The 16,792-nt window shown below is 38.2% G+C and overlaps 1 protein-coding gene across 1 annotated transcript in view; it reads left to right on the top strand.

The window, feature by feature from the left end:
* Positions 1-1,105: 1,105 nt before the first annotated feature.
* Positions 1,106-16,792, top strand: part of AHCY (adenosylhomocysteinase) — a 31,448-nt gene continuing 15,761 nt past the window's right edge. The window contains exons 1-5 of the mRNA XM_014053150.2: positions 1,106-1,257; positions 5,668-5,858; positions 7,501-7,576; positions 8,400-8,552; positions 16,519-16,631. Of these exons, the coding sequence (XP_013908625.1) occupies positions 1,230-1,257; positions 5,668-5,858; positions 7,501-7,576; positions 8,400-8,552; positions 16,519-16,631 (561 nt within the window). The 5' untranslated portion in view covers positions 1,106-1,229. The remainder of the gene's footprint in view (positions 1,258-5,667; positions 5,859-7,500; positions 7,577-8,399; positions 8,553-16,518; positions 16,632-16,792) is intronic.

The raw sequence follows: 16,792 nt of genomic DNA, 5'->3' as shown, positions 1-16,792 counted from the left end.
TGCTTTGTTAAAGTTTAAAAAAAAAACATTATCAGAATGTTCTATTTAGTAAGAAACCTTTGATCCGGCAGGATGACTTTACTGATACATAGGATTACAAAATTAACTTTAATAATTAAGGATGTCATTATTTAGAACTAGCAGATCTGGGTGGCCAAGATCCGGATAATCATTAAGTTAATTGTGAAGTTTTCATCCAGTCGTGTGAGCTGGTACCTGTTTATCTACTTGCACTTAACGGTTTTCGAGCTACTGGATGTGTAGCTGAGTTCCTGAGCTTGCCCCTTGGGGTCTAATTCCCAGGCCATCAGCGGCTGACATGCTAAGCTCAGCCCCTTTAACCACTGAGCTATAGCCATCACCCTCCAAGATCATTAATTGGCAGAAAATACAGGCAGTCCTCAACTTACGACCATAATTGAGCCCAATTTTGTTGTTGTTAAGTGAAACATTTTCAAGTGACTTTTGCCCCACTTTATGACTTTTCTTGCCAGAGTTGTTAAGTGAATCACTGCAGTTAGTAAATGAATAACCTTGTTGATAAGTGAATCTGGCTTTCCCCATTGACTTCACTTGTTAGAAGGTTGCAAGAGGGGATCACATGACTCGGAGCCGCTGCAACCAACAGAAAAATTAGTTGCAACAGTTGTAAGTATGAAACATGATCATAAGTCACGTTTTTCAGTGACATTGCAACTTTGAACAGTCACTAAACAAACTGTTGTAGGTTGAGGGCTACCTGTAGACCAGGGGTCCCCAAACTTGGCAACTTTAAGACTTGTGGAGTGGGAGTTGAAGTCCACAAGTCTTAAAGTTGCCAAGTTTGAAGTCCTCTGCCATAGACGGAAAATAAACTTTTCGTCACCTAGTGGCCGTCCGAATGATTGCAGCTGCATTGTAGCAGCTCTCGGTGTAATAGTACAAATACAAAAACGTGAACGTCACTGCGCTGTGACGTCAGCAAAAGAAGGCGTTTCTCTCCGCCCCTCCCCTCCCCTCCCCTCCGCGCTCTTCCACCTCTCGCTGAGCAAGCGCTTTCCTCTGCGTAGGAGCATTCTAATGGCCACGCCCACATCGTGCCGCAGACGGGGATTGGTGGACGGGGTCTCGAGGATTTGCAAAAGTAGGCGAGTCTATTTAAAGCCTGTTTTTGGCGCCGCTTGCTTTCCTTGCCTATCTAGGAGGCTGCCTTTTTCTCCCTCCTCTTTTGTACTGTTAAAAGCACCGGTATGTCGGAGAAGCTGCCCTACAAAGTTGGTAAGTAGTTCATTCTCCTATTCTTTCTCCTTCGGGCCACAAGCGGTCCCCATACGAGGCCTGATAAGAGGCAGTTCTGTTTCCTTTCTGAACGCAGTACAGAGATTTATTGCAAAATTAAAAAAGAAAGCAATGGCCAAAAGGACTCGGATTTTTCTCGGAAACACTTAGCAGAGAAACACGCGATGCCTTTTAAAAACTCTGCCTTTTTAAAGCTGAAAGAGGAGATGTTTGATTCTTGACAAATGTGTCTTTTCTTTTATGTACATTGAGAGCATATGCACCAAAGCCAAATTCCTTGTGTGTCCAATCACACTTGGCCAATAAAGAATTCTATTCTATACATCTAAAAGGATCTTGAAAGAGGGACACATTATTCTTTCTTCCAGGGAGGATTTAAGATGCATTTAATATGATTGTCTTTAACTGAAAATCGATCAGAAAACTAAAGGGGTGATACTCGCTAAGTGCTGTTTGCATAATGTTGGAAGCCTTTTTCCCCCGTAATCAAAATGGATTTCAGATTGGCTCCTAGATCGTTTTCTATGCGATATCTGAGCAAACGCCATGTGGCTCTGAAGGGAAAAAGAGGCTTTGGGGAAGTGTAGTTCTTCTGGCTGCTCTCCAGCAGGCCTATGTTCGAGTCTTGCAATTGAGATTACTACATTTCCCGTCGTGCTTCTGGGGACCATGCTGTCAAGCAACCGCTGCCCTCTGGCTGCTAAATCCATTCACAGTGTGTGGTAATTATTTCTACAAAAGAAAAGGGATTGAAAAGAAATTCAAACCGGAATAAGAAATATCTTTAGAAGACACGTTCCTCCAGCTGCATAAAATCAAATGTTATACAAAATCAGGACGTTAACTTTCCACATGCTGAAAGAATTGTGATTATAATGGAAGCCTTTGTGGGCAAGCATATGTTACAAATGTTTGAATCAGACCTTTTTTTCCCCATTATTGCAATATTCCTATTTTGCTGAATTTGGACCTTCTGTGGACTTAAACATTGCATAGACAATGGAAGAATACTGTAATGAAGTAATTGGAGATTTGCCATTCCTTTAAGGGATCAGAATTAAGTATACACTGAATAATGTGGGAAATTCCTTAGGCCAGCTCCACTGAACTGTAGCTTCCATAAGGGTCATTTTTTGGTAATTTATAACCTTTGAACATCCACTGAATAATACCATGTTGGGTAAAGGTACTCTGACCTTCTGTGTCCGAGAGCATACAAATCAGAGTTGTCAATTCCCAAAGGTTATTTTGTATCTCAGTATCTTGATATTTCCTAAGGCAATTTAGCTATGTTAATAAAAGACTCAACTCTGTTCATTGTGTAAAACTCTTCTTTCTGTCCTGCACCTTTCCTTTCAACAGATAATTTCTCTGAAGCCAGACCTGTATGTACACGCAATCACTTAAGTTTTGTTCTAGGGTAAAGTTGACTAAAGTCAATTATTTATTAAATGCTTTGCATAAGCATTTTTTTTGCTTCTCTGTCATTTCAGCATTTTTAGATGCTTTGCCTGGAGCAATATCTGTTTCTTTTCAATTAAATATCTATGATTTCACTGAATTCAGACTCCAGTCTTAGGGTATTTGTTTTCTTCTTTGTGTTTGAATCCCCCAAGTGTCCACCATTAGAAGTCCTTTAATAGCAAAGTGCAGCAGATGCAGAATAACAACAGAGTTGGAAGGGACCTGGGACGTCTTCTAGTCCAAGGGTCTCCAACCTTGGCAACTTTAAGCCTTGGCGGCTTCAACTCCTAGAATTCTGGGAGTTGAAGTCTGCCAGGCTTAAAGTTGCCAAGATTGCCAAGCAGTGCTGCCTGGGGAATTCTGGGAGTTGAAGTCTACCAGACTTAAAGTTACCAATGTTGCCAAGCAATGCTGCCTGGGGAATTCTGGGAGTTGGAGTCTCCCAAGCTTAAAGTTGCCAAGGTTGGCAACCCCCATTTTAGTCTAACCCCTCTCCCCTGCTCAAGCAGGAGACCCTGTACCATTTCAGGCAAATGTCTGTCAAGTCTCTTTAAAAGCCTTCGGTGATGGAGCACCTACAACATTTGAAGGCAAGCCATTCCATTGGTTTATGGTTCTCATTGTCGTGAAAGTTCTCCTTAATTCTAGGTTGATTCTCTCCTTGATTAGTTTCCATCCGTTCCTTCTAGTCCTGCCTTCTGGTGCTTTGGAAAAATAGGTTGACTCCCTCTTTTTTGTGGTATCCCCTCAAACATTGAAACACTACTATCATGTTACCCCTAGTCCTTCCCCCCCTTTAAACTAGACATACCAACTTTATTTAGGCTAATGGATATTAGCAAAGCTTGTAAGAGGATAACAAAAGAATTTAACATTACCAACTGATGTTATAAGGGGCTTTTAAAAAAGAAAACTGCAAGTGGGATTAAATAAGGAGTAGAAATGGAATTGAAAGTAGGTCATTGTGGGATCGCAGTCCTGTATGTCAGTTGTTCTTGCTCATCCTCTTTCCAAGACTTGTTCCAGTGTTTCTCAGCTATGGCAAATTTAAGATATAGACTTCAACTACCAGAATTCCCTAGCCAACATTGTATTTTCTTGGTATTTGAACGTTGTTGCTCTTTCTTTGTTTAAATTTTGATCCCATTGAAACATCAATACTCTTTCAATTTTCCCTAATGTTGTGGTGATTTGAGCTGTGAGTGACTGGCCCAAAGTCATCCAGCCAGTTTTTCATGCCTAAGGTGTAATTAGATTTCACTGTCTACTAGTTTCTGAGCCAACATCTTAACTGCTGGTGTAGTATACGAAACTTTTAGAATCCTCTTTATGATTTTATTTTTGCTAAATCTAAGTAAACTGATGGCTCCTCATGAATGTTCTTTTCATGAGCATATTAAAGTGATTTGCTGCTCTCATAATCCTAGTAATCTAGAAATACCACCATGAAACAGGAAGATGGGAAAAAAATCTTTGCACATTTCCATTACTTTTCTTATAGTTTTTCTATCTGTGTAAGTCTGTAATGGTGAACCTATGGCATGCGTGCCAGAAGTGGCACACAGAGCCATCTCTCCAGGCACATGATCCGTCACCTGTTGCTCTTCTGGGTTCCGGTGCACTGGCCAGCTTGTCTTCATGCGTGTGGAAGTGCCAGAGAATCTTCTATTATCCAGTGCACACATGCTCACTGGCTAGCTGGTCTTTGAGTATGCATGTATGCCAGAAACCAGAAGACCAGCTGGCTAGTGTACATGCGCACACCAGAAACTGGAAGGTCATCTTCCCGATGAGCGCATGCACACCAGGCAGCTGCTCTTCCGTTTTCCGGCACTCACACTCCCATTTCAGCACTTGGTGCCGAAAAGGTTCACCAACCCTGGTGTAAGTATTAGAAGTTTAGGAATTTATAAAATCAACTTTTGAGCAGTGAAACATTAGGGAAAAATGCATTGAGATGCATATCCCTGTAATTGCTTTGCTGAGTCTGGACAAATATTTATCAAGGCCAATATTGTTTTCTTTATAAAGGATAGGCATTGCTGTTTGTAAGCAATGTCACTGCTTTCTGAACACTGTCAGTTTATCTTTTGAATATGAAGTTATTGTAGAAAAAAGTTTCTTATATTTTTAACAAAAGTAATTGATCTAACATAGACCCAATAGCTGTACAGTCATAACATTTCATAAATGACAGTTGTATAGTGTTTGTATGATAGTTCTGGTGATGGGGAATTCCCCTCTAGTTCTTGAAAGGTTGATGAGTGACCTTAGTATTTTTTTAACTCAGCTATTCCATGAAATACGTGCACATTGATAGTTATTCTAACAGCACCTACATTCAAAGACTTTAAATTCTTGATGGCTATAATTCCTTCTTGTCAATTTTTTTCTGTTCAATTGTGTCTGATTCTCTGATACTGTTTGGACAATACCCTCTCCAGTTCACTTGGCAAGGTTTTTCAGAAGTATTTTACCATTGCCTCCTTCCTAGGGCTGAGAGGGATTGACTGGCCCTAGGTCTTTCAACTTCCTTTGTGACTAAGGCAAATATACAGCTCACAGTTCCCTGGTTTCTAACTTGATGTTTATTACGTCAAACTGATACTTCTGTCAATAGTGCTTGTTATAAATCAGAGGTCCTCAAACTTGGCAAGTTTAAGACTTGTGGACTTCAACTCCAGAGGTGAAGATGGAGCTACAGGGCAGAGCTGGCTGGAGAATTCTGGGAGTTGAAGTCCACAAGTCTTAAAGTTGCCAAGTTTGGAGACCTCTGTTATAAATGTTAAACTAACAATTGTTTTTAGTTTAGCACATGGGACTCCTGTTTCCTTTCTTAACATTTTATTCTGGAAGTTTGGAGAAGGTATAATATTATAATGTAGTATGCTATATTTAAATGTCTGTTATTTCCTTAATCGGCAGCTGACATCAGCCTTGCTGAATGGGGACGCAAGGCTCTGAACATTGCTGAAAATGAGATGCCAGGGCTGATGAAGATGCGTGAGATGTACAGCCCTACAAAACCACTGAAAGGAGCTCGAATTGCTGGTTGCTTACACATGACTGTGCAGACTGCAGTTCTTATAGAGACCCTGACAGCTCTGGGGGCAGAGGTAAGGCTGCATTTGGGTTTGGGTTAAGTTGCACTCACCTGGATGGTTGGGATGTATTCAGATGATACCAGATGACCCATTTACAGATTAATGAGCTGCAGTGGTGCAGTGATCAGAGTGCAGTACTGCAGGCTACTTCTGCTGACTGCCGTCTGCCTGCAAATTTGGCAGTTTAAATCTCACCAGGCTCAAGGTTGACTCAGCCTTCCGAGATGGATAAAATGAGGACCCAAATTGTTGCGGGCAATATGCTGACTCTGTAAACTGCTTAGAGAGAGCTGTAAAGCACTGTGAAGTGGTATATAAGTCTAAGTGCTATTGCTATTGCTAATACTGTCAATTGATAGAGGCAGCTAAAAACACAGTACTGGGAAAGCTTAATTGATTACAATTTATCTCAAAGCCCCAGGCCACAGCGCACTACCAGGCCTTGAGCCTTTCAGTACCAGGCCGCAAAAGTAGTGAGCAAGTGTGTGTGCATTTCCACTTGCAGCAGGCAAGCACGGGCTCCACTTGTGTAAGCAGTGGGTGCACATGCATGCCACTCATGCAAATGGAGCCGTGTGTACATGCTTGCCCACTGCACATGCAGAATCATTCCTTCCTCCCCACAGCTAATCCGCAAAGCCGAAAAGGTTGGGAACTCTGCTCAAAGCTATGGGGACTATTTCTACCAGCCAAATTAAACATTTTACTACATGGTACTTATACTTTATATTGAGGCTTTCCATTTTAATCTTGTAAAGATGCTACAGTTTCAGTATGTTTATACGAACTAGTCATTGAGGCTTGTAAATAATTGATTTTGGCATACCATGTTGTGCAAACTCAATTAAGTTTTATTCTATAAAGCATGGTTGATAAAATTATGGTTTAGTGCTTCATAGTAATTATAGCTGGTTAGGCATGATGTACTGGTGACTGTAGATGGCACAAAGATAGCTCTGTTTCAATTTTTGTATCCTGGCACTGAAGAAAAGGATTAGGGCCACATGCTATAGTGTGATTTGTTTGTATCTGTAAACCCAATAGTTGTGACTTAACATAGTGCATGGGACCCAGACTGTTATTTGCTCAACTGAAAATGTGATTGGAATACTGATCCCCTGCTCACAAATTAGTTTGTACAGAAACTTCCTTAATCCTGGGTTGATACAGCTCAGTTTTGCAAAGCTTTGTTGAATAAGTGCAATGGGTTGGTTTTTTTGTGCCAAACTATAAAGCTGAAATGAGTTTGTGCAGCAGAACCAAAGAAACAATGGCATTGTTTAAAACAGTGTCTGAGCTAGCTGCAAACTAGCCAACTATAAAGTTTCCTTACAATGTAATGATTAAATTGATAGGAAAAAAGCGACTAAGAATTTTGTCTGAAACTAAGAAACCTAAGGAAGCAGTCACTTCAAGATCCATTTACATTCTGACTTTCAACTACTTAGTTTTAGTTTAAACAGGTACAAAGTTTTGAGCTCTGACTCAGCTTTCACTGGGAAATAATTGATCTGATTTTTCAAACTATTTTCCTTTAAAGCATTCCTTCTAACCGAAGTCAAATTCTGTGAAAGTGGTAAGCTTTAGGGATTGCTTCATTAACTCTATATAGTTATTGAATATAGTGCTGATGGCATTTTGAATTATTTTTCAGGTCCAGTGGTCCAGTTGCAATATTTTTTCCACACAAGATCATGCTGCTGCAGCTATTGCCAAAACTGGAGTTCCTGGTAATGTTTTGCATTGTTAACAGTTGTGATCTTTTTTAGTCCTGTCACTGTGGGTATAAAGTAAAGTAAGGGAAAACAGGAAAAAATGTTGTGGGTTCCTAGAAAGATGGTTACTCCCACTGAATGTGTGCAATTGGGATAACCTCCTTTTTTCCTAGTGAAAAAAAGAACACTAGAATGTTTTGTTATCATTAAAAAAATTAATGAAAATAAAATCCGGAGGTGAAGGATGAAAATAATATGTACTGTAGCAGAATCAGAAAGCTTTTGATCTTGAAATCAACAGATATGTAATCTTGAAGATTTTGCACTACTGGACTCAATGCATTCGCTATTTTGAAAAAGGGTTACATTTCCTGTTTCGAAATATTTTTCCCAGCATCTCTGGATGTTCCTGAGCCAGACCTTGCTGACAATTCTGGAACTTTTAACATCTGAAGAGTAACCAGTTTGAAGAAGGCTGATGTAGCCATTAATTTTTACTTTGAGTTAAATAAAGCTAAGTTACTCTGTAAATGTGTTCTTGCCTTTTCACAAATACTTTTGTAAGTATTTCCATTTAGACTGCACCTCTTTTACTGCCTTTCTCTGCTGAAAGGCTTATAGGTCAGTGTCTTAGATCTGTGAGAAACCGATGAGCGCTGATCACAATCTTAATAGGGGGGAAATTAGTTTTCTACGCAGAGAATATTTTTTACTTCCTCAAGGAAAATTTTTACATTAGGTCTTCCTGTCATTACGCTGTCAAACTTCACTCAATTGGTTATAACGGCTCTGTTGGAGAAATTATAAGCCATATGGTTTATGTTTGATTTGGGTCTAGTATACGCCTGGAAAGGAGAAACGGATGAAGAATATATATGGTGTATTGAACAGACCATCTACTTCAAGGATGGACAACCTCTGAACATGATTCTTGATGATGGTGGAGACCTCACCAGCTTGGTTCATACCAAACATCCTCAGCTGTTGAAAGGTAATTATCTAGCCTTCCAAAACACTTTTCTAATATATTGTACTGAGGAGATAATTGTTTCATTTTTAGAGGGATGGGCGGGTAGGCAAATCTCATAGTCATTCAAAACAGTAGATTTTACTTGTAAGGCAAAAAACGCCCACAAAGTATGTTGTAAGCCCCAGTTGACTTAGCATATGATAAAGGAGGATTTATTTGCATTAAATTTCCCCCCATAAATTTCCCCCCATTCCATAATATGCTATGTCCTTTCAGCTCCAATCTTTGGTGCTGCCAAATGCTCTACAACCTTTAGTAATACAGAATACCCACTTTAGATATAAAGATTGGTTTGAACTCCTTTCCAAGTGATGTCTTATACTCGCTTAGTGCACAAACCAATGGAAGGCATCAGATTACCCAGCCGTGATTATCCCTCATATGAGGGAAACATTGTACAGTTTGGGGTATTATGGATATATGCTTCTGTGTAGTGCATCCCTGTATTTTTTACTTTATATTAACAAAGAATTATAAAAATAATTGAAATAAAAACTACTCCTTTGGTAAATATCTGAACTTGCCTGAGAAGCTTGATAAATCTACTTAAGTATTTATACTCTAGAAGTGAGATGTACATATTACATTTTGTGGCCTTGTAAAATTGTTAAGATTGTTCCATTTAAAAAAAAAATCTGACCTATATGGTAGCATAGTTAGCATGAATCCGAAATTCCATAAATTTCAAATTACATACATTTAATAGCTAGGAGTCATTTTCTGCTCTCTTCCCTTTGTAAATTTCTCAGTATTTGGAGTGCTACGCTCAGACTTTTTTGCAGCCTTAATAACAATATGGCTTCAACTGTAAAATAATATTAGATAACCCATGCTCTGTTGGGTCATCAGTTTAGAGACATTTCCTTTGTTGTTGTTAGTCGCGAAGTCGTGTCCGACCCATCACGACCCCATGGACAATGTTCCTCCAGGACTTCCTCTCCTCTACCATCCTCTGGAGTCCACTTAAGCTCACACCTACTGCTTCGGTGACTCCATCCAGCCACCTCATTCTTTGTCGTTCCATTCTTTTGCCCACAATCTTTCCTAGCATTAGGCTCTTCTCCAGTGAGTCCTTCCTTCTCATTAGGTGGCCAAAGTATTTGAGTTTCATCTTCAGGATCTGGCCTTCTAAAGAGTACACAGGGTTGATCTCCTCTAGGACTGACTGGTTTGATTGCCTTGCAGTCCAAGGGACTTGTAGGAGTCTTCTTCAGCATCATAGTTCAAAGGCCTCAATTCTTTGGTGCTCAGCCTTCCTTATGGTCCAACTTTCACAGCCATACATTGCAACTGGGAAATCCATAGCCTTGACTACACACTTTTGTTGGAAGAATGATGTCTTTGCTTCATTTCCTTACTTAAGCAGAAAAACAGAATGATCACAGATGGGTAAAAAAGCAGTGGGAATAGGAATAATTTCCAATTTCCTGCTGACTTCCTCAGTGAGTTTCCTGCTGGAAAGTTGGCAGGGAGCATCAGAAATCAGCCCAGCCCAGCCCAGTTGGCAAGTAAGTGGCTGCTGCTGGGTAGAGGAGTGAGTGAGACTGGCTGGGAAACTGTCATATTGAAACCCTATGAGAACTGAAGAAGCTTCTTGGAAGAGAAGTGAAATGTTTTCAAAGGGGGAAGAAAAAAAAACAAAATTCAGTTGCCTTTTAGAAAAAGCACCTTTGGGATAAATATGACTTGGATGATTGAGAATCTCCATAGACATTCTGTCATGGTGAAAATTAAGACCATGTGATCACAGAAGTAACATCGAAACAGCTACAACTTCCCCAAATTTCATTCCCTTGGGAATCATGGGTCCTGGATTTTGGACACATTCTGTAAGCCACCCATTTGAGGTACCTTGGTTCAAAAATTGCTGCTGTGTGATGCAATATTTCACCTGTTAAAAATCCTGACAATGAGACTTTTCATAGTATATAGAACTTTTTTGTATTAATGTAGTAATGCCAGATGATCCTAGTAAGAAGAAATGTCATATATTTATAAACTGAATATGTTCCACAACAAATATACAACGAATGTTTTGGAAAGTAGCCAAACCAAAAAAAAATCAATATTATTCTTTTGATTATGAGAAAAATGTTTTCTTTTGAAGATCCTCTTGAAAATTTCCCCGCATTTTTCAATCCTCTAAATCTTAAATTGTTCAGGAATATCCCAGATTTTTTTGTCACAAATTACATGGCAAAGTGGAAGATTCAAGGAAAGACAGAAAATACAAATAATACAAATACAAAATACAATAGCAGAGTTGGAAGGGACCTTGGAGGTCTTCTAGTCCAACCCCCTGCCTAGGCAGGAAACCCTATACCGTTTCAGACAAATGGCTATCCAACAGCTTCTTAAAGACTTCCAATGTTGGGGTATTGACAAGTTCTAGAGGCAAGCTGTTCCACTGATTAATTGTTCTAACTGTCAGGAAATTTCTCCTCAGTTCTAAGTTGCTTCTCTCCTTGATTAGTTTCCACCCATTGCTTCTTGTTCTACACTCAGGTGCCTTGGAGAATAGTTTGACTCCCTCTTCTTTGTGGCAACCCCTGAGATATTGGAACACTGCTATCATGTCTCCCCTAGTTCTTCTTTTCATTAAACTAGACATACCTAGTTCCTGCAACCGTTCTTCATATGTTTTCGTCTCCAGTCTCCTAATCATCTTTGTTGCTCTTCTCTGTACTCTTTCTAGAGTCTCCACATCTTTGCAAGTAGCTTCTCTGCTATGCTAATATGACATTTTATTGGTCTGTATGTACTAGATTAGGAATTTAAATAGAATAAATAAAACAGCAATGAAACCCTGGGATTTGAGGAAGAGCATTTTAAACTCATGGCTGCCAAAAGAATGTGTTTTTTTTAAATAAATTGTTCAAAAGGATGTGCACTTCTGTGACAGCACAATGCAATTTTGCCTCGTCGTGTTTTGCTGTTTGAAAGGCACTGATTTAGTACTGAATGCAGTATTTCTGGCAATAAGAAAGTCTAGCTTCCTGTTCATATCTTTCCTATTCATTTTTTAAAGCTTTGCATTCTTTTTTTTTTCAATAAACAAATGGCATTCAAGGCAATTAATATAAAACAGTAAAGTAATTAATCCCACAAATGAAAATCTAATACAGTGGATTAGAAAGTGCTCAGATCTACTTTAGCTAAGCAACTAAAGCTTGCTTACTCATCAAAACCAACCTACACAAAAATAATGTCACCTTCCAGTGAGAAAGATAAAATAATCAGTGCTTTTGGTTTTTATATAATTTACCAACCTATATGTAAAATATATACACCCCAATTCAGAAAATTCAAATCAATTATTAAGGGTAGATTGTTTTGGTTTTCTTTTGTGAAGAAAAAATAACTTGGATGAGGGCTCATCTTCTTAGCATTCCTAGATGTGACAGTAGGTTTAAGTTCAAGAATGATATCTGTGTGTATTGCTCAGTAGAATCAGAGCGATATGGACTGTATTCTTTTAATTGAACTTTGAAGACATGTAGAAATAGCTTAATATCAAAATGCCTTTACCCCTCAATAAATAGGTATTCACTTATAGTTTTGAAACCATGCCTGTCAATAACTTGTCTTTCAGGATGAGAACTCAGGTCTTTATCATCAACATTTACAGTCCTTGACTTATGACTGTAATTCAGCTCAGAGTTATTGTTAAAAATTGTGATCATTAAGCAGGTTGCCATGTGACTATGCTGGGTTTTATGACCTTTTTTGAAGTGGTTATTAAGCAAGCAACACAATTGTTAAACTAATCCATTTTATCCAGTGGGCTACTTTTGCAAGTAACTGGAAATAAACCTTGGGAACAGTCCATGGTCCTATAACCGTGGGACATTGCAAATAATCATATAGGCCAGTGATGGCGAACCTTTTTCTTATGGCGTTACAAAATTGTGTGTGCGCACACTAATTCAATCCTCCCCCACCCACCTGTGTATGCACACACAAATCCCCTGCGCATGCACACACAAACCCCCTCCCCAGGCTCCGGAGACTTTCCTGAAGCCTGGCGAGGGCGAAAACTGCCCCCCCCCGGAGGCCCTCCGAAAGCCGGAAACAGATCGTTCCTAAACTTCCACTCGTTGGGGCTGTTTTTCGCCCTCTCCAGCCTGTGGAGGCTTTCCTGAAGCCTGAGGAGGGTATAAATGGCCTCCCCCAGCCTTCCGGAAGGCTGAAAATCAGTTGGCTGGTGCGCGCATGCGCACCGGAGCTGACTGCTGCCATGCCAGCAAATATGGCTCCGAGTGCCACCTGTGGCACATGTGCCACCGGTTCGCCATCACGGATACAGGCTAACTGGTTGCCCAACACCCAAAATGAGATTTTATGAACAGAGGACGGTACAGCCAATATAACTTCAAATTCAAGTAGCTTTTGGGAGTGTCCATTGTAACTTTGATCATTAAGCAACCAGTCAAAAGTCAAGGACTACCTACAGTCCAGCACAGTACAAATTCATACTGTTTCAAGTGGCAATCCACATAATTAGCAAACTGCATATATTGTATTGCAGTTAATAAAGATGACAAATAGAAAAAAAGTTCCTAAAGATAAAAACCATAAATATTGGAAAAACAAAAATCAACTTTAATCTATAAATTTGAGGAAGGCTGTTTTCCAATGCAATAGTGAAACTGAAACCTGCAAGTTAAATCTCTAATGGCCTCTATTTTAACAGCAGACAAGGATAAGGAAACAGACCAAGATCTTCCAACATTGGTTCTTTTAGAGGCAATAATCCTGCTGGTTTAACAGGTCCATCAATATTACACAGGAATTATTCCATTATTCTACATTATATAATTACTTTCTAGGCTCGTGTACCTTTGGACATTTTGTAATTGTTTAAGCAAACATGGGAGCAATTGTTCAGGGACAGTCCTGCCCTTGACTTTTTAGAGATATGGAAGGGGCTACACAAAATAGGCAGGTTAAAGAATAACTGAAATTTAAATTACAGTTAATTAAGCTTAAATCAAAATGCAATTAATATGGTTACGTATATATGCTGTATATAGTTATATGCTATATTATATATGCATGTATCTAGAAAGAAACCAAAATTGTAGAAGCTTTTGTGGCCATGGGAGATGATATAATTACTAGTAGATAGCTTACTGTAAGTATTTCCTAAGCTGTAATAATAGGTTATACTTTTTTACATATTTTTTTAAAATAAAATTGCAAATGCAACAGTGAATCATTAAAACCATGCACTAAAAGTAAAAGGGAGACTAAATGGTAATTGAGATATAAAGTTATGTAAATAAGGTTTTGTAAAAAGTCCACTAGAGGGAGGCCTTGCATTTTTAAATCTAGTTTATCAAGCTATTGCCCTAGTCATTCCTTCTTTACATTAACATACAATATATTGCCAAGTCTATTTTTACTCATCAGCTATAGTTCAGGAGAGATATAGGGTAGAATTGCCCTTTGTACATCCAGAAGTGATTAGTGTTCAACTATTTTTTCCTTTCATTTTTCTAATGCTAAGAGGTACAAATGGGGATATACTTGGTTCTTGGTACTTGGCCTCATTCTTCTAAAAAATTACAATTTGTATCCAATGCGAGATATTTATGATGATATATGATATTTTTTTCTACTGCTTCCCCGCTATCTAAATATTTGCATCAAATGTGATAGTACCAAATGCATTTAATGGTTGGAAGTGATATCAAAATATTTTATTATCAGCATTTTGATACAAAATTTGTCTCCTTGAATATGTAGTCTACTAAAATACTAAATCAATAGGGCCATTAGTTATCAGTTAATATATGGCAGCAGAGCATATGTTCACTTCTGTGAAACTCTATTTTTGATTGGTTTAAGAGCTAAATTTTATATTTTTATAGTACTTCATTCAATGAAAAGTATGCCTTAAGTTTCACTTACTACAGTACACTGTCCCATAGGGAAGCCAATATCTATGGAACGTGAAACTAGATGGACAAGCAAATGCTAACCATACCTTCTCAAAAATGTACTTCCTCTCCAACTATCTTTTTATTATGTTGAAATAAGAGATAATTTAAAATGAAAGATAATTACTTTATGAATATCACAAAATCCTTAATAAAAGAATTTTATTCGGTCAATTGCGATTATAGAATAATGTTCAAAATTTCAAGTTCAACAAAGTCGATAGTTAAATCTAAATTTGGGTGGAAATGGGAATAAATCAAAGTCATGTAAACTGGGACCTATCAAGTTACATGTATTTGATCAGCTAAGTAAGCTGATTAGGCTGATGAAAGAACATTAAATTTAATTTCTAAATCATACAGTCCAGCTTAGCTTTTCTTGTTTCTTATTCCATCATCTTTCAAAGCCCATGATGTAGTTTAAAACTGAGTTGGAACATCTGCATTTTGTTCCCAGGTTCCATCTAAGGCTATAGCACATATAATTGTGGTTAGTCAACTGTTATGAATTTTAGTTGAACTAATGAAGGATATTACTGTAGCGTAGATGAAAAGTCAGTATAACATCAGTGTTCTATAGGCAGCCAGATGTTGATACTGTAGTCACGTACTTCTTCCGGTACATTCTTGAATATGTACTGACATAAAAATTCATTTCTAATTCTATTTCAACAATATAATATGTACAGAACACATTTAATGTTATTCTCAGAGAGAGATACAGATACAAGAAAGTAAAACAATAAATATTATGTGTTTCCTTCAGTGAAGCCAAATACTGTTCTCAATTTTTTTTACTATAAAATATCCACTGCAGATGAAGATACAATAAAATAGCTAATAGCTACAGTAAAGGAACATATTTATATTTCAAAAACCAAAAGGAAAATAGAAACCATGCCTCAATAGAAGGCATATTTATTGCTTGCCTAATTAATGTTTGCAAAGCAGTTCCATCCATAACTGGTAGAAAATTTTCTTGTTAAACAAGGCTTATACATTTTCTTTCCTACTCTTCCCCACCAATAACAAGTAACTCTTGTACCCTATATTAAATTTTATAAAGGTACACATTTTTTCAAGGATGCAAGCCTTGTTTTACAGGTAGTCTTCAACTTACAACAATTCATTTAGTGATTGTTTGAATTTACAACGGCACTGATAAAAGGTAACTTATGACTGTTTTCACACTTATGACGATTGCAGCATCTCCACGGTCATCACCATGATCAAAATTCAGACACGTGACAACTAACTCATATTTATGACGATTGCAGTGCTCTGGGGTCATGGATCCCCTTTTGGCAATCAAAGTCATGGGGATGGCAGAATCACTTAATAACTGTGTTACTGACTTCATTACTGCTATGATTTACTTAACTGTGGCATTTACTTAACAAATGTTGTCCTACGGTATTGGGCGGCATATAAATATATTAAATTACTAATTACTAATTGTAAGTTGAGGATCAGCTGTAGTCAGTTTTAAAGAAGTTTCAGATGATTTTGAACACAATAGCTTCTAAATGTAATCTCAGTGTGCAAAGTTATGCTGCTTCAGCAGTGCATCCATAAATCCTGATTGAATCCCTCCGTGAAAAAGGATTTGAGTCCCATTGTTAACTTAACAATTTGAAATAAGCATATGATTATTTTATATCAACTATTTGAAATTCAGGTAATATTCCAAACAATTTCACAATTTCTGAAAATGTTGTATATTGTCTGTCATTGAGGGAAGATCCTTCTTGATTATATGTATTGTTTTCTTCTGCCCATGCCCTGGATATTTATTATGAAGTCTTCAAGTGTTTAAAAATTTTTCACTGAAAGGAAATAAATAGATGTTCAAAGAGTAAGTTATATCCCTTTTTATGTATTAAAAAAAAGATTGGTTATGTCTGTCCATAACTATTGACTGTCATCCTGCCAGCATGAAATCTAAGAGGTAGTACAATAAATTCTGTTGGATTTTTCCCCTGCAGGAATCAAAGGAATATCTGAGGAGACAACCACTGGCGTCCATAATCTTTACAAAATGCATGCCAATGGAACCCTGAAGTTGGCGGCTATTAATGTTAATGACTCTGTCACTAAGGTAACAACCAGTATTCTTGTGTTCTACCTTCTTTTTCCTTGAAAAAAGAAGGCAACTTGTGGTCCGCTGGTGGCCTGCGGAGCTGGCAACAGAGTCAGACAGTGAGGAAGTTGGGGAGGAACATGGGCCAGTCCTGGAGTCTGGGGAAGGCTCGGATGGGG

Source organism: Thamnophis sirtalis, unplaced genomic scaffold, assembly GCF_051295495.1.
Source record: "Thamnophis sirtalis isolate CommonGarterSnake01/CBP01778 unplaced genomic scaffold, rThaSir2_p1.2 scaffold_7, whole genome shotgun sequence".
Classification (NCBI taxonomy): domain Eukaryota; kingdom Metazoa; phylum Chordata; class Lepidosauria; order Squamata; family Natricidae; genus Thamnophis; species Thamnophis sirtalis.
Note: the sequence above shows the minus strand (reverse complement) of the source record. Positions and strands in the feature narration are given on the sequence as shown.